The sequence below is a fragment of the Bubalus kerabau genome, chromosome 13 (assembly GCF_029407905.1).
Source record: "Bubalus kerabau isolate K-KA32 ecotype Philippines breed swamp buffalo chromosome 13, PCC_UOA_SB_1v2, whole genome shotgun sequence".
Lineage (NCBI taxonomy): Eukaryota > Metazoa > Chordata > Mammalia > Artiodactyla > Bovidae > Bubalus > Bubalus kerabau.
The window spans coordinates 66,113,889-66,132,093 of record NC_073636.1 but is presented as its reverse complement, the minus strand read 5'-3'; the positions used below and the strand labels follow the sequence as shown (position 1 = coordinate 66,132,093).

The following is an 18,205-nucleotide window of genomic DNA, read 5'->3' as shown; positions in this document are numbered from 1 at the left end:
TGTCAGAGAACTCAGAACAGGTATCAGGAAGGACAGGTTGTCCCTGATTGTGAATATGAGAGACACCTGCAAACTCACCCCTTTGAGATGGCTCAATGTAAATCCCATTCTCTTCCCTGCAGGGTCCCACTCTCCCCACAGGTTTGCCTACCTGAACTAATCCAAACCGGTAAGTAGGGCTTCAGTGAGCTCTGCCTGCCAGCAGGAGGCTGCTCTGAATCAGGGTTTGAGAGACCCAGGGGCCACCAAGTACCTCACAAGCTAGACCCCTTCACCCCACTCCCAGTGTTGACATCTCTCTCTGTGACCCCCTCCCCCACACCCCGTTTGAGCTCCAGTTTACCAATTGGTGGGAAGTTCAGCCCCAAGGGCTCCTGCTTTGCCTAACCACCCCTCCACTCCTGGCTTGCCCACTATGGATTCCTATCCACCTGCAGTCCACCAGGCACGGTCCCAGGGGCCCCCTGGCAAAACAAATGAACAAGTCCCGCCCCCACCTCGGTACTCACTCGGAAGCGTGCGACTATTGCTGAGGCTGCCGGTGCTGGGCGGTGGGGAAAGGGACTGCAGGGAAACACTGTCCTCCTCCTGCGAGCAGCCCGCCTGGATGGCGCGCAAGTAGCTGTGGCTGCGGGAGCGGAAGTAGCTGGGCAGCGGCAAGTCTAGAGCCTCAGCCGCAGTCGACTCCGCTTCACTGCAGGCCGACTCGCAGGCCGCCTCGTACTGGTCGCTCAGATCTGCCTCCCGGACCTGTCCGGGCAAAAGCAGGCATCAGGGGCCATCTCCACCCATTCTGGAGGGATGGGGGTGCTTGGTGGTGGGCTCAGCTGCAGAGCTGGAGTCTGGTGCTGCAACTCAGCCCACCTTCCTGTTCCCATCTCACTCAGGGCATGGGATGGGCAGAGGGAGCCCTTAAGAAATAGGCAGCCCCTCTCACCTCTCTGGGCCTCAATTTTCCCATCTCTAAGATGGAGGAGAAACTGTTCAATATACTTTCTAGGATGTTAACTAGGTTATATCCTGTGTGTTCAGACTGATTAACTAATAGATTTTGAGGTCACATCTGAAGTCAACCAGAAAGAAGGCTATACTCAATTAGTAATGTTTGCCCTGATGGTTGAAATCGGGAGGTGGCACTAGATGTGCTAGACATTTACCATCTTATGGTCCAATTCCTTCATTTTTATAAGCAAAGAAACTGAAGGCAACTGAGGGGAAGATACTTGCCAGGTGCACCCAGTGAGGAAGTAGCAGAATCAATACTCCAAATGTGTATTTAAGGAAGATTAATCTAGCCCTGGGACATAGAATGGATGTTGGATAGAGGGTGTGGAATGGAGGCAGAGGCCAGAAACGAAGCCATGCAATAGTCTGGTGGGAGAAAATAATACTGGAATGAGGGTTGTGGCAGTGAGGATCGATTAGTGATGTCTGCCACGGGCAGTATATAGAATGGTGGTATATGTGCTATTTGCCATCTCTCCTTTAGCTCAACCTCATCTGGATGGTTTCTAAGTGTCCCTCTAGAGAAAACCATTCAAGATCCTACAAATCTGCAGCTGGAGTTGTGAGCATAGAGGGGCCTCACCATACATATACCCTCCAAGAGTTCCGGAAGGGTCTGTCCGACCCATGTCTCAGGCCATCTTGGTACCTGGGGATCACAAAGTATGAGCTGAGGAGTGAGTTGGCCAAAGATGGACACTGGTTAGGGGTCTTGGGAGACACCTGGGCAAGAGGGCAGGGGGGCAAGAGGGCAGGGGGGCAAAAGTTTCCTCCACCATGTGGAGGAAAAGATGAGGCTGGGCCTGGGGCCAGCTCTGCCCTGGACCTGCTGTGTGACCTCAGGCCAGCACTATCCTTTAGACCAGTGTTTCCTCCTCTAAATGGAGTGGAATGCCTGTGAACTTATCAGGTCCTGCACCAGGTAAATTGGCTAGAGGGATCATCACCCAATTTAGAGTATATGTTTGGAAAGGGCTAAACTTGCTCTGTTTGATATGGTAGCAATTAACCATGTGTGGCTATCTAGGGTCAAGTTAAATATAATTTTTAAGAATTTCAGTTCCCTAATTACACCAGCCACGTTGCACTTGCTCATGCTACCTTTATTGGACAGCATGGATTATAGAACATTTCTAATTATCACCAGGTTCTATCAGACAGCACTGATAAATTAACATGTAGGCCATGTGACATATCCAGAATTCACCTGGAGGGGGTGTTAAAGAGATAGGTGTTTATCCTCCAAAATTGCAACCTGAGGGAGGTATACTGAGAGACCCTTGTGATTGCCAAGGGCAATGAGGTCTTGCTTTGGGATTGCACAGTAATGGCCCAGCTCTGGAGCTAGACGGCCAGAGTTTCACTGCCAGGTCCATCATTTTCTCACAATATGAATGTGGGCGAGTCACTGAACTGCTCTGTGCCTCAGTTTCCCCATATATAAAATGGGGGCTAATTGGAGACCAGATTTCACAGGATGGTGGTCAAGATTAAATGAGATCATTCATATCGCATGCTTTGAAGAGTGTTGGGGGGAAAGTAAATACCTGATAACCTGTATCTGTTATCACAGGAAGCTCTGTGGGGGTGATTGCAAGGATTTGTGAGTGTTGGTTAAGATGCTCCCAAGCTCTTGGGGGAGAGGCCAGCTGGTTAGTGCTGTTGGTATGTGTACCACTAAGGGTACACTGTGTGTAGGGAACCTCCCCTGGAGGTTTTATATGTGAAACATCACACCCTTATCACGAGGCTGTTGAAGGAAGGAAGAGATCACCTGGCCCACTGTGGGTGCCCCAAAGACCCTCTGCATCAGTGCGATCAAGAGGAACTCTGAAATGAAGGTGGGAGGTGCATCAGGCATCCACAGCTGGAATCAGGAGATGTAGGGCCAGTCCTAATTCTACTCTGTGGGGCATGTGGCCTTGGGGCTGGGGCATGGGGGGAGGAAAGGACCACTTCTGGGGGTAGGATGTGTGTGCATCCTACCCCCGGGCACCCTTAGGACAGGCAGACAGTGCCAGTACCAGCATCATCTTCACCAACTTTGGTAAACTTGAAAAGTCTCTGCATTCATTCCAGAACCCTAACATCCTTAAAAATCTTGATGGAACCCAAGAAAAGAGATAAGTCAGAGGATCTGGGGTCTGGAACATGGAGACCAATGTCCCCAGCCCCTGATCTGTCCAAATAGAACAGTCTTGCCTGGCCTTTCCCAGGCTTTGGGGGAGAAGACAAGGAGGGAGCTAGAATCTCTCAGGATATGCCTTCCCTTATCCTAGGGTTACTCTTTTTTAAAAAGTAGAGTTGATTACAATGCTGTCCTAATGTCGTGGGGCTATTCTTGCCTCATCCATAGAACCTAACTCATTCTTTTCCATTTTTGAGAAGAGGAAACTGAGGCACAGAGAAGTGAAGTGACAGGGCCAGGGAGTGAAAGGTCCAGGTGCCAATATGAGCCCCAATTCCATCCTCCTTGGAGGAGGTTTTCCTGGCGCTAGCTCTGCCTGCAAGCTGTCCGGGTTAGGGGCCAGGACACTGAGGTGCCTAGGCCCAGCCCTGGACTCTGGGATGGGGCAGCAAGAGAATGGCAAACATACTGACCTGCTGTTCGTGGCCAAACAACTGGGGGATCAGGGAGGCCTGTCCAAAAATCTGCAGGAAAGAGATGGGGAGGGTTATGGGGAGACCGAGGCTGGGGGCTGGGGAGGGGTCTTCAGGCTCGGCTACAAGAGAACTTGGGGCTGGTCTAACCTCCTCCCCAGACTGGCTGGGGCCCAGTTACTAGGAGGTTTTGGTTTCCTCCAGGGATAGGAGGCTCACTCCTTCTGGGACTGGGTTTATACATGTTTCTCCTGGGTTGGCTTCTGGGACCATGGATGTCCTGTCTGCTGCCTGTCAGCTGGGCAGGTAGCCTCCCAGGATCTATAGATTAGGGGAAGAACCTGGAGGCTTCTCTTCCCTGGTCAGGGCTTACCCAGTCCAGTGCCTGGTGGGAGGGGAGCTTCTCCTGGAAGGAGTTGAGGCTCAGAGATACAGACAGAATTGGACATCTCTGACTTTGAGGCCACATATGTGGCTCAGGTCACTCAAGCTTCACGGAGTGAGGGTTTGGGGGTTCAGAGCACTCTAGACCAGAAGAGAACTGGGGCTGGGCAGGGGGTAGTGGGAGAGACTGGTGGCATCCCCAGCCTGGCTGATTCCATATACCTTTTTGTGTGGCCAAAGGACAAAAGTGTGTTTCCAGTTCCAAGGCCAGGCGGGGGATAGAGAGGGTGCATGTGAGACAGACAGACAGACCCAGAGAGAAACATGGAGATGAGACATACTGGAGAGAATCAGAGAAAAATGTGAATGAGAGGAGAGAAAAGCAGAGGGACACAGACAAGACAGCTGAGGGATGAAAGAACAGACAGGATGGGAGAGACAGGGAAGGGCACTGTCCATCCAGCACACACCTCATGCCCCGCGCCACCTGCTTGGGGACAAGACAGCAAGGGCCCCGTCTGCAGGGAGCTCCCAGTCTTAAGGGTGAGACAGACACCAAATAAATAAGCAAACAAATATAATTCCTGATAGTGCGAAGTGCTGTTGAGACAATGAAGCAAGGTAAGGGAACAGGGCCCTGGGCACCCCTGAGGTGAGAAGTGATACTGCAGGTCTCTGAGGTGACATTTGAGCCAAGACCTGGATCACACAGAGGAACCAGCTGTGCAAAGATCTGAGAGAAGAGTGCTCCTGGGGAGGAACAAGCACAGGGAGGCTGGGGCAGGAATGAGGGATGTGAGCAGCAAAAGGAGGCCAGTGTGGCAGGAGCAGGGCCGGTGACAGAATATGTCAGAGATCATGCCTGAGAGGGAGGCCAGGCCTCGCGGGTCTGGCTTTCCTGGGGGTAGGCAGGAGCTATGGGACGGTGCGGAGCAGGTGACGTGATCTGACTTCTGCCTTTTGCTAGCTCCCTCTGGCCGCCGTGAATAGGTTGGACGTGACAGGCATGGAGGCCAGCACAACTGTTCAGGTGAGACTTGGTGGGACCTGGAGGATGGGAGGGGCAGAGGGTCCCCTGGCTGGGGTTGGGGGGCTCTACCTCACCCCCCATCTGAGGTCAGTCTCCTTGGAGTCTGGGAATGACAGTCCTGAGGGTGGGGGGCTGGGGAGAGTTTGGCCAGGCTAGGAATAATGGTGTGGTGGGGATCTGGGGTCCAAAAGTTCTAAGCAGTCCATTAGCCCGGGCAGTGGGGCTGCACACAGCAGGACCCGGGGCCTGTTCCTGCTTAGAGAGGCAGCTGGGTCTGTACCTGACTGTCTCTGCTGCCTCACTGTGCTACCGCTGGCAGGTGTCTGCCCTCTCTGGGCCTCGTCCCCCCATTCACACTGTGGAGGGAGCCCTCGAGCCTTGCCTGGCTATCCCTTTGCAAATGGTAAAGTACTGTGCACAACACAGTAGGGACTGAGGTCCAGGTTTGGGCCTGATAGTCCATCTCTGCCCAGTTTCGCCTCCTCCTCCCTGTGTGATCCTACCTATCTGGGCCTCAGTTTCCTCATCTGTGAAATGGGGATATGGATATGGATCCTCTGGGGTGGTGGTGAGGGATCCAGGAGCTGATGGTTGAGAGATTAACAGCACAGCGTGCTTACCACTATTACTGGCAGAACTGGCCGGGTCCTGGAAGCCCAGCTATCCACCGAGCAGATGGGACATGGGGGTCCAGAGTGGAGAAGCAACTTGCCAGAAGTCATACAGCAAGATGGCAGAACGAACCATCAAGGTAGCTACCCTGTGCTGAGCACACTGTGTTTATTATCTCACTGATGCCACAACCCTTTCAAATAGGAAAGATTACCTTCTGGTGATAAGTGAGGCAACTGAGGCTCCGGGAAGGGGGGCGGGGGATTTGACCTGGGTTTACACTGTCAGTGACAAGACTGGGACTCAAAGCCAGGTCTCCAGTTCCACGTCCTCGGGGCTTCGGGGTGGATAGCAGTAGTGCAACCCCTCCCTCTGTGCCCACAGCTCAGGCCATCAGTGTCGGGCCCTGGGGTTGCTCTCCAGGCACTGGACGGTCAGTGGGGAAGAGGCATGCACAGACAGCTTCGGGAACAAAGACTAAACAGAAGCACAGGGCAGACATGCAGGGACCACTCAGCGGAGGCTGGACCTGGATGTTGGTCCTTCTCCTGGGTGGGAGTCGGGGCTCTCTCCAGCCCACCGGCCTTCTGGCTGCCCACCGCCCTCACCTGGCTGATGCAGCTGGAGTCGTTGAGGCTGTCACTGACGGGGTTGTATTCCTCCTCCCAGCTCGGACACTTGGAGGGCAGCAGCATGTCTACGGAATCCAGGCGGTCTAGACTCCTGGGGAGGATGGGGAGCAGATGGGGCTCAGTCTCCTCTTTGTTCAGCCTGGGAAACTGAGGCCCAGAGGCGGGAAAACTAGCCAAGGTTATCCAGTGGTAGAGGGGAAAATGGAAGTCATTGCCAGCCTGGGTAGTATGAGGGGTGGTGAGCAAGGGGAGAGCTCCTAGCTTTTGGAGGCCTTGTGAGTCTCGTGGGTGCAGGCGGCCTTCACCGGTCATGTCCGCTGCGGTCACGAGGTGGCAGCACAAGCTCGCTTTTGACTGTTTCAAACCAGAGGCACTCCACACCAGCTCAATTCTACAGCGCCTTCCTCTGCAGGCCTGGGGCAATTCCAGAGGCTGGACAGAGGAGACTGTCAAGGCCCACAAGCCTTGACCTCCAGCCAAGGCTGCCCAAAGGTCATCAGTTTTGACACAACGTCCAGGTAGCCTCCTCCAGGCTCCTGAAGACTCACCACTTTCCCCCCCCCCAGTCTTGGTGCTTCAGTCTTTCTCACAACTACCTGACCACGGGCCTCCTCTGCACCACTGCTCTCAAAGTAAGGTCCAAGCTGCCAACAGCTCAGTCCTTGATACAGACCAACTTAGACTGGAACCCAGGCTCCTCCCGGGGTGATCTTGGGTAAGCTGTCACCCCGTAAGTCTCAGTTTCCTCACCTCTAAGTGGGGGTGTCACCGTGCCTGTCTGCTGGGGCTGTGGGGCGGTTTCAGAGATGCAGGTTAAAGGGCACTGGGGCAGGCAGAGAGCCCAGAGAGCAGCAAGTGCTAACAGATGCCCCCATTACTGTTACTACCAGCATACTCCTTTTATTGCAGTTCCCCTTACTGTGCTCTGCAGAATTTTTTTTTTTTTTTTACAAATTGAAGGTTTGTGGCAACCCTGAGTTGTCAGGTGATGCTTAGCATTTTTCAGCAATAAAGCATTTTAAAATTAAGGTATGTACCTTTTAAAAGACATAATGCTATGGCACACCAAATAGACTAGAATGTAAACATAGCTTTTAACATGCACTGGGAAACAAAAAAATTCATGTGACTCACTTTATTGGGATATTCTCTGTATTACCGTGGTTTGAAGTATGCCTGTACTACTATTATCAATTTGCTCTCATTCAAGGCCTGTACCCTGGTCCTGCCCACCTCTCCCACCTCCATGCCCACAGATCATTCAAGAATTGTAGGAGGTCAGGACTAGAAGGGATCTTAGAGATCATCCAGCTCAGCCCCCTTTCCTTAAAGCTAGGGAAAAAGGCTCAGAGAGGGTGAGACCTAGAAACAGCCCATGGTGTCCTGAATTCCCACCTGGAGGCCATTCCCTGCCTTCTGTCCTCGCCAAGGAGACTCCCTGCTCCTGTCACCTGCTCTGCTCTCTTCCCATGGCTGCAGTCCTCCCAGCCTACCTTCTCAGTGAAGCCTTGGCTGTTGCCCCCAGGAACTGAAGAACTAGGACTAACCTTGTTTCCTTTAACTCTTCCAAGTCTTTTGTCTGCTTCTGACTTTTGTCTCTTCCTCAGTGGGTTCTGAATCGCCTACAACTTTCACCTGTGTTCTACTCATTCTTTTCTGTTCTAATCCCCACTGTGACTTCTGCATGTGAAAGCTCACTTCTCTAACATGTTAATTGTTGCTTTCTGTGTGAGTGCATTTCATTTTTCACACTTTCACTAACTCTTCCAAGCCTTAAAACAATAGGTTTGGGCCCCATTCTGGGAATTCCAGGCGAGGTAATGGACAGGGGAAGGCTGCGTATCACTCCCTTTGACTTCTGGATTCCCCCTAATCCTCCAAAGGGCAGGGCTCTTCTAGCCAGAAGAGTGTCCCCTGGAGAAGTTCCTGGGGCTGTGGGAGTGGAAACCACCTTGGGGGTGTGGCTCCTCTGGGCAGGGTTTACCTGGGCCAGTCTCTCTAGAGAGACTCCCCTTACGCTTTATCAGAGCATAAGGCTCACCTGTGGCCAGGACTTAACTGGGGGGTAGGGGGGTAGTGGGGTAGCTCACCAAATGGCGGGGCTGTCCGGAGTCAATTCATCAAAGAGAAGTGGCCAACCTAAGGAGGAGGATCTCAGGAGGGGGGCTAAACTGAAGGAGGGTTCTCCTAGGGTACCTGAGTCTGAAGCTGGAGGGCAGGATTCATCTGCGGGGCTGCGCTTTCCCGGCAGCCGGCGGCCGAAGAGGAGGAAGGCGAGGTTCTCAGGGGTTGGGCATACCTGTGAGGGGCTCACCTGGAAGGCGAGGCTTGGAGCGGGGGTTGCAAGCAGGTAAAGAGGCTTTCCCAGAGGCTAGCTCGCAAGTGGGCGGGGCCCAGTGGAGGCGGGGACAGCCTGGGGGCGTGGCTCACTTCAAGGGCGTGGTCCTTTTAGGGAGCCGAGCTCCGAGTGGCCAGGGCTTCTGGTGCGGGGCTCCCGGGGGCGGGGCTGGCCTGTGGGCTCGACTCCAGAGGCCCGGGCTGTGCGCTCACCTGCGGGGATTGCTCTGCTCTCCCAGCGACTGCTGAGTGGCCCTCAGGTAGCTCTGGCGCCGCGCCGCCGTCTTGGGGGAGGGCTTGGGGCTGCTGCCGGACTCGTCACTGTCCTCGTCGCCCATGGCTTTGATGTAGCTGCCGCTGCGCATTCGCCGGCACGGGATGGGGCCCTCGGCCGTGGCGTCCGCCTCGCGCGGAGACAACAGCGAGGTGGTCCACTCGCCGCCGCCGCCGGGCACCTGGGGATAGACCGCTTTCAGCGAAGGTGGCTCGGGGGTTGCGGGTGGGCAGCGCACACCCCCAGAGCTCCACCGGCCACCCAGGATGGGACTCATCACCTGGGGAAAGAGCTGCGGGATAGAACCCCCATCCCTAAGACCGCAAAGCTCCCTCGCTCTCCCATCTTGGAGAATTCGGCCTTACCGTCGAAGGATATCCTGGGAAGTTTCACTATGTGACCTTCCCTGACCTTAGATTTCTCCATGGATCCCAGGCTGGGTGCCCCAGCAAAACCGCCCAGACAGAATGTTCACAATGGCTTCCACCCCAGCTACGGTGTAAGCACCGTTACCTTCCTGTCACTTCCCCCACCAACTCAGTGGATGGCTCATGATCTCACTGCACAGATGAGAGCCGCAGGCCTGAAAGAGGTCCCCAGACCTTAGGATGGTGGGGGAGGACAAGTCAGAGGGCCCCAGCCAGAGGACCTCACCTGAAGGATAGGGGTGAGGTCTCTGGGGTCAACCAACATTCCTCACCCCATAGATGGGTGAATTGAGGTACCAAGAGCAGAGGGGCTTTCCGGGGTTGGGCAGCCATGTGGTGAGCTGGAAAAAGGGCTCAGTGTTCCCATCTGAACCCCAGGGACCCCATCAGTGGAAGGGAGCTGTGATAGGGCAAGAGAGGTTGCAGCTGTGAGGGGAGCCCTGACCCCAGTGATTACAATGGCAAACCAACTGAGGGGACCTCTCCTGCCTTCTGAGGCCAGGATCCACCAGCCGCTCCAGGAAGCACACAGTCTACGCCCTTGTTCACCTGATACCCACCGATGTATCCACGACAGTGGATGGTCACCATGTGATGGAGTATGGCCGTACCTCAGCCCAGCACAGGGTGAACACACCGTGCCGTATACACTCATCTCAGAGAGCAGGCATAACCCCCACTCCCGTCTCCCCAAGGACACACCCCAGCCACTTCGAGGTGTGCCCCTCCCTCAGTGAGTGCATGATGTGAACACAGAGCTTACATGCCTTCTCACGTGCACACTAGCCACCAGTGTGCCTCGGACCCACCTCAACTTGTCCCCACCTCACCGCGTCCCTGCCTCAACATATGCAGAGCGCACACTCTCACTGGGTCTATACGTCACTGTGGACACCCAGGCATACGTTTCTCAGTGCACACAGCACACCGATTCTTGCCCACACCCACAAATGCACACACTCCCCAAATCACCATGCCTGCAGAGTCCACATTCTTCTTGGTCCCTGCATTGCTGGTGGCTGATTCCTGGCTGAGGGAAGGTCCCTGCCTGGGATTCCCAGCCCAGGTCCCCCCTGCAGACTTCTCATTAACTCCTTCTCCCCGGCTGACTGTTCTGTACATTCCACCCCAAACCATTGGCTAGTCCATCCTCTCTTCCTCACCCATCCCTTGGGAGGTGGCTTTATATACCCCCTGCTCAACACCTGTTGCTTCCCCAGCTCTTACCCACCTACTTCCTGTGGAGCAAACAGTTGGCACTACCCCAGCGCCCGCAGGGTCACTTTTTCATGGTGTTTCTGAAGCATTTTCACATGATCAGACTAAACCACATTATCTGAGAGGGAGCTAGGTTGCACACCACCCTCTCCTATATTTCTAAACTAAGGAAGGTACATTGAGAGCCACAAAAGCCTTAAATATATAAAATACTGCCTAGATTTCATTTCCCTCCTTTGGAAAAACAAAAAGAATCTTTCCCCTCCATAGTCTGTTTTTGGAATTTTATATAGAATGACAAGAATGCAGGGATCTGTCAGACTTTGATGTTCATCTGGTTCAAAATGCATCTAATGTGGTCCCAAGGGCTGGCCAGGCCTGTGCTGACCTGCCCTCTGGGATGAGGCACGCGCTACCTACTGAAGCAGCCCCTCCCATCTAGTGAACAGAAATCTACTTCCTGTCATTTTCACCCACAGCTTGGGCTCTGGCGCTGGGAGCTACCCAGGTCACAGCCACTCATCCTGCCCTTGAGAGGCCAGTGCATGTGTGGCAGCAGAGATGTTTCTGAGCCTTCTGCCACTTTCCAGCAGTGGGACCTTGGTGCATAATAAGTGCCTCAATAAACTCTAGTGTCTGAAAGAAAAAAGCTAGTCCTCCAAAAGGACTTAGGGCCTCTGGGCTCCTGCAGCTCCCTGCTCATCTTCATCACATTCTGCTGTCACTGACAGGACTGTCTGTTCGTGTGTGTTTTTCTCCAGTGTGCATGCTCAGTGGCTCAGTCATGTCTGACTCTTGTGACCCTATGGACTGTAGCCCATCAGGCTCCTCTGTCCATGGGTTGCTATTTCCTCCTCCAAGGGGTCCTCCTGACCCAGAGATCAAACCCACATCTCCTGCATTTCCTGCGCTGGCAGGCGAATTCTTTACCGCTGAGCCACCTGGGAAGCCCCTTTTTTCCTCCTAGCATCCTGATAATCGGGAATACTGCTGCTACTGCTAAGTCACTTCATTCGTGTCCGACTCTGTGCAACCCCATAGATGGCAGCCCACCAGGCTTCCCCGTCCCTGGGATTATCCAGGCAAGAACACTGGAGTGGGTTGCCATTTCCTTCTCCAATGCATGAAAGTGAAAAGTGAAAGTGAAGTCGCTTAGTTGTGTCCGACTCTAGCGACCCCGTGGACTGCAGCCTACCAGGCTCCTCCGTCCATGGGATTTTCTAGGCAAAAGTACTGGAGTGGGGTGCCATTGCCTTCTCCGTAATCGGGAATAGGTCTTATTTATTTTTTGATCTCTTCACTTAAGTGCTTATCTGCTCATCTACCCCTCTCTCCTCTCATGTTTCTTGACCACTTCCTCTATGACAGACTCTGTCTTGGGTCTTGGGGACACAGAATGGCACCAGATATGGTCCCTGTCCTCAAGGAGCACCCAGTCTGGTGGCAGTACCAGGTAGGAGGTTGGCACCAGAATGCCATGCAATTGGTTCTAGGAGGGGATAGATTACACAGCTTTCAGATTTTTCTTCTCAAGAGCAGGGATATATGGGCTTCCCTGGTGGTTTCCTGGTTAGGAGTCCACCTGCCAACGCAGGGGACGAAGGTTTCATCCCTGGTGCAGAAAGATCCCACATGCCATGGAGCAACTAAAGCCTGTATGCCACAACTACTGAAGCCCGTGTGCCTAGAGCCCATGATCTGCAACAAGGGAAACCATCGCAATGAGAAGCCCATGCACCACAATGAAGAGTAGCCCCTGCTCGCCGAAACTAGAGTAGGAACCCAGCACAGCCAAAAATAAAAATAAATAAATCTTTTTTTTTTTTTTAAGGGGGGGCAGGGAATATGTTTTAGTCCCTACTCAGGGCTGGTCTCAGAAGGGTCTTAATCAATGGCTCTTGAGCACATGACCAATGGAAAGAATCTTCTTATTAGCAAGATACCACCAGCCACCCACTTCCTAGGTGAGTAAACAGAGGCCTGAGTGAAACAACTTTCCAAGTCAACCTGTGGTACAGCTGGGTCTCAAATTGGTGCCTTTCCCACAACTCTTCACCCCACCCCTGACCTTGGCAGGGACCCACCTGCAGGTAATGGTAGGCGAGACCCTGGTGGCAGGATTTGGACTTTAGCAGGCTCTTATCCAAGGTGGCCGAGGTCTTCTGGCAGACCTCGTGGGCGTGACTGAGGGTCAGAGTGGACCAGGAACCCCGCTTGACATAGTTGGTGTCGGTGCCCACCCCAAGGCTGGGGCAGGTGGCAGGGGGTGCGGGCGGGGGTGGCGGGGCGGTCAGCTCGGTGGTGGTGTTCTTGGCGGCTTTGAGCATGTGCCCGCTGATGGTGTTGTAGGCGTGCATGAAATAGCGGGGCTGGCTGCGCTCTGCCTGGCGGCCGAGCGTCATCAGTCCCGAGGCCGGGCCGCTGCTGCGGAAGGCACCACCTTCACCATCCAAGTTGTCATCGGAGCTCCACCAGCCGGAGATGTTGGAGCGGCTGCGCCGCTTGGGCTCCCCAGCCTTGGCCCGCTCCTTGCTCTTGGCCCTCCGGCCCTTGCCGTCCTCCAGGATGCCTTTCTTGCCGCCATTGCCACCGACCTTGCCTGCCGTGCCCTCCAGGGAGGGCGCCTTGGTGAAGAAGAGCCGCTGGACAGAATGGACCAGGTGGCGGATGCGGCCAGGACTCTCGCCCCGGGCCTTGGCCTCCCCGCGGGGGAACTGGAGCGTGCTAAAGCCATCGCGATGGATGGGCAGCTGCTTCTCAAACTGGTCCAGCAGGTTGGCAGGCAGCCGGTTGATCTTGGTGGCCTGGGCATGGCTGGGGAAGGGACTCTCCTCTGGCACCTCGAAGTGGGAGTTGTAGTGGATTCGGGGGAAGGTGCTGCTCGGAGGTGGCAGCTGGTTGTTGAGTGGGAAGAGCCCGTCCCCTGGCAGGGCATTCTGCCCAGGGAAGCGGGCCTCGCGGGCAAAGGCCTCTGTGGGCGAAAGCAGGTAGGGGTTGCGGTCAGGGCCGGCAAACAGGGGCTCGTGTGGTGGGTCCAGGCTGTCGGAGAGGTGGCGGGGGCGGCTGTCACCGAGGCCTTTCATGATCCCGGCCCTCAGGGCAGGGGCCGTCGCCCTAGCGGGGCGCCCGGGTTGCCTCTCCCGGGCAGCAGCTGACCTGGGGAGAGAAGACAGATAGGCATCAGCTGGATTTGGAGGAGAAGGCTAGCCCAGACCCCCCACAGATCTCAAGGTTGGGAAGATTTCTGAAGACTCCTGGCCTGCCCTTAGCATTGTGCGTTGAGATCAAGAGTAAAATGGACAATGAAAACCCAGCACAGCCAAAAAAAAAATTTATATATATTCTTCATTGACAAGCTTATTCTAAAATTTATACAGAAACACAAGGAATTTTTTAAAGTTCATTCATATCATTTTTTTTATTCCAAATACAAATGATAGCATTAAAAAAAAAAAGAGTAAAATGGAGACCCACTCACCATATATGTAAATAAAAGTGACAGCTCAGGCTAGCAAACTGTTAAAATATGTTCTACTTTCCTACCTTGATGAATATATTTTCACAATAAACTGGAAACCCAGGTTCAAACTCAGACTTCTTGTGTGTGTTAGTCACTCATTCGTGTCCGACTCTTTGTGACCCCATGGACTGTAGCCCATCAGGCTCCTCTGTTCATGGAATTCTCCAGGCAAGAATACTGGAGTGGGTAGCCACTCCCTTCTCCATGGGATCTTCCCTACCCAGGGATCGAACCCAGGTCTCCTGCATTGCAGGCATTCTTTAGCACTGAGCCACCAGGGTCTCCTCCAGATTCCATGGCCGCATGACTGTTCCTCACCACAAGGAGCCCCATACATGCAAGCTCACTCCATATGCCCCTCAAACAGCCACCCCTCATCCCTAGGGCTGGTCCCACTGGCGGTGTAGACCACCATGGGAAGATCTGTGCTGGCCCTGGAAGCAGGCCTGCCATCCTTGGACCTGGCTATTTTCATGACCAACGGTGCCTCAAGCCTTCCTCAGCCTGAGACTTGCGCAGAGTCTACCAGGTGGAATTCTCCCCATTCTTTGCCAGAACCTCTCCTTGCCTCTAGAAGCCTGAGGGACCCCACTTCTGAAGTCCAGAGCATTTTAATGATGGTCCCTGTGACTGAACAGCACTTCCGGAAGCATCTCTGCTTCTACCAGGTGACTTGTCAGAGCCTTTATCCCCAGCCTGGAGAGGAACTCTGCTGATTTGCGTCTTTATCTTCATTACAGCAGCCACATGAGGTGGAGGACCATTGTCTCCATTTTACAGATGGGGAAACTGAGGCTGGGAGAAGCAATTCTAGCCAAAGTGAAGTAAGTAACTCAGACTTCAGCCACCCCATCAGTGTCCCAGACAATCAAGTATCCTCCTCCACTCCAGCCAGCAGCAGCTCCCTCTGGGCACAAAACCACCCCCGGATCCCTCTTGGCCAGGAGCAAGGGCTCCTCAGGGCTGCAGTGTCCTTGGGCTCAGGGGCCAGCCTCCTCAGCTCTCCAGCTGGAGAACTGTGTGAGTAGGAATCTGTCCTTGGTGCCCACTCAAGTAAGGCCGATGATACTGAAAATGCAGAAGAGTTTGCAAACACAGTCCGCTTGCTCGCTGGCTCAGCAGGGGTCTGACTCCCTCCAAATACCAGAGGTGGAGTGGGCTGGTCACCAGGAGCAGAAGACAGCTGCAGTCCTGCCCCAGAAGTGCACACTACACTCGTCCTCTCAGCCCCGAGCACTTCTCTCCCGACTTGTCTCATCTTTCCCCTAATGACAGTTCCCACTGTGCCTAAAAAATGATTCAGACTCCCTTCCTGTGGTCTAGGTGGAATCAGCCTTATTCCAGAGCCGCAGGGGTAGACACGTGACCCAGGCCTAGCCAATCAGAGCCCTGCATCCCCGAGTACTGATTGGCTCTGAGATAGAAACAGGATCCTTGTTAGCCAGTGAGAGTCAGCCCTGGGATTATGGCTGAACTCTTGGGAAAGAGGCATCCTCAGGCTGCTCTCTGAGTGTCAACCTGCAGTTCTTTGTCAAGATCTTGCCTGACATCTTAGATATGAGCGTTAAGAGCCTTTTTGCTTAAGTCTGAGTTGAGTTTCTGTGTTTTTCAATAAGAGCCTGTTACTGAACTCATGTCCGATTGGTCACTACGGCAGTGGCTGTGGATACCCCACCCGTATCTCACTGTGATGCCCAACAGGCTGACTTCCAACTGTCAGCACCTGCATCCCTGCTGGAGGGAGCGGGGGCTTTCTCTAGCAGCTGGAGTGCGCTCTGCTCACATGTGGCTGGCAGGAACTGCGGGAGAATTAACAACCCCCTCCCCACCGCACCTTCTGGCTGCAGCTCTCAGCTACGACTGTGTGGTTGGTGTATAAATACCCTGGCTCTTTCCCCCTTGGCTGGGACTACAGAGGAGTGGGCTCTACAGTCCTCAGTGAGCTCCAGTTGGGCGGTCACTTGCTTGATAACGCTCCCTTCATTGGCCACCTCCCTTCCCTGCCTTACCTCCCTGCTCCCACACTGTGCCGCCTATTCCCCAATAAAGTACTTGCACCTGAATCCTTATTTTGGTCATGCTTCTGAGGAACCCCAACTGTGATAGTCCCAGGGACTCCACCTCAGTTATATTTTTGGATGCCATCCCCTCTCTGTATCCTCTGTCTATGTCACTTCCACCGCTCACCTGGAAAATCATACCAGCCTCCTCCCTGGTCTCTCTACATTCACTCTAAGACCCCTGCAATCCAGGCTGCAAACTGCAACTGGAATGATACTTCTAAAATGCCAAAGCAGTAGTGTCCTTCCACTTCAGTGGTTCCCGAAGCTCTTTTATTTTTTTAAAAAAGATTTTTGTTGTTGTTGTTAAATTTATTTATTTATTGACTTGGCTGTGTCAGGTTTTAGTTGCAGTGCACAGGATCTTCACTGTATTACAGGGGATCTTACACTGTGGCACACGGACCTTCTAGTTGGGGCTCAGTAGCCCCACGGCATGTGGAATCTTAGTTCCCCGACCAGGGATCAAAACCACATCCCCTGTATTGCAAGGTGGATTCTTAACCACTGGACCACCAGGGAAGTCCCATCCCCATGGCTCTTGGCTGGGTGTTCAAGGCCATTGAGGAGAGCTAGTCTATGCAGAGTGCTAACCCTAGGCTCCAGCCACATGGCATGCTGGAGCTAAAGCAACTGTGAGACAAAGCGTGTCAGCCTGGGAAAGGGACAGCATAAGGCCTCATGTCAAGGTCACTCCAGCCTGGAACCCAAGGCTCTTTACTCACAACTCCACTGGTCCTCCTGCACTAGAGGGTCTGCAAAGGAAGAGGACTGTGCTGGGGCTAGATCGCCAGCTAAGGAGTAGAGGGTAAGGAGATTCCTCAGTGAAGAGTGGAGGGCTAGAAGGCCCAGCATGCTCTAGTTTCTACCAGCTTCTCCAGCCTCAGTCCCACTTCAGAACTGAGGCACAGCCATCTCCAGCGGCCAAGGACACTGGCTGTTGACAGTTCATGGCCGGGTACCTGTTAGGACTTGCTCTCCGCCAAAGGGCGATGCCTCAGTGAAGGTCATGCTTCCTCCCAGGGGCAGCCTGTGTCTAGTCACTGATGGGTGTACAGAACCAAGATCTGGCCTTCCTGCCCCATTCAGAACAAATGGGCCATCCCAGCTCCAGAGCTTCCCCTGGGATTAGCCGAGGCTTTTGTTGTAACTGCATCTCCACCTAACTCTTCACACTGGCCCATCCTGTGCCTCTCAGCTGTCACAGATGTTCCCAAGAGACTTCCCAGGAAGGCTTCCGAGTCTACTTCCTGGGGAATCTGACCCAAAGCCAGAGTGTAACTGGGTTCTACTTCTTTCGCTTCTTACTGCGGGTCATTTGGTGATCTAATCATTCCTCCTAAGCCTCAGTCTCCTCTTCTATAACATGGGTATGAGGATCTTCATTTTTCAAGACTATGATGAGGATTAATTATGATGTCAGATAGAAAGCCTCTAGGCCCTTGATAAATATCAGTAGTGTTCTGGTCCTCACCTCACTGTGCTTCTTAGGGGTAGGCCAAGGCATCCAGCGTAGGAGGCTGCATAGCTTAGTGGAAAATGCAGGCAACTGCACCCAGATTCCAGTCCTGGCCCTGCTCTGTACTTTCTGTGACCTTGGATGGGTCCCTCTCAGTTTCCACCTCTAGGCATTAGACAGATGGTTTGCTGAGGGTGGTCTGGCCACATGGATCCACCTGAGCTCTCTTGGCCAGGATTCTTGGAACACTGGGTGCCAACTCTCAGTCACCCAGCACCCAGGGGTGGCAGGAGCCTCACCTTGGGGAAGTCTTAAAATAGGCAGGCCTCGGCCTTGCAGGGGAAGCAGCTGGCTGCCTTTGTCTCCGAGCTATACTTAGGCCCATCCGGGTGCCCATAATTACCTCTCATTAATATAAGCCTCATTGCCCTCCTGGAAACATGGAGGAACCAGCAGAGCTGCTGCCTCCCCAAGAGCCCTCCCTGCTCTGTGGCGCCTCTGTGTTTGCAGCTACTACCCCCATCTGCACAGAGTGGCACCTCCCTGCTCTATCCCAGCTCACCCTGGAGCCAAAGCTGGCCAGTGACCATGGGAGAGCTAATGAGGGACAAGGCCAAGAACAGAGCCCAGCATGGCCCTTCCTGA

The 18,205-nt window shown here is 53.9% G+C and overlaps 1 protein-coding gene across 6 annotated transcripts in view; it reads right to left on the bottom strand.

The window, feature by feature from the left end:
* DLGAP4 (DLG associated protein 4) overlaps positions 1-13,619 on the bottom strand; it is a 90,359-nt gene extending 76,740 nt beyond the window's left edge. For 2 of the 6 annotated variants that reach the window (XM_055544942.1, XM_055544941.1), the window contains exons 1-5: positions 12,606-13,619; positions 8,815-9,056; positions 6,241-6,355; positions 3,607-3,657; positions 510-750 (exon numbers count right to left, since the gene is read on the bottom strand). In XM_055544942.1, coding sequence (XP_055400917.1) covers positions 510-750; positions 3,607-3,657; positions 6,241-6,355; positions 8,815-9,056; positions 12,606-13,604 — 1,648 coding nt within the window. In that variant the 5' untranslated portion in view covers positions 13,605-13,619. Of the gene's footprint in view, positions 1-509; positions 751-3,606; positions 3,658-6,240; positions 6,356-8,354; positions 8,419-8,460; positions 8,697-8,814; positions 9,057-12,605 lie in introns of those variants that run through there. The other 4 variants (XM_055544943.1, XM_055544945.1, XM_055544944.1 and 1 more) reach the window with 4 other exon arrangements.
* Positions 13,620-18,205: the final 4,586 nt, after the last annotated feature.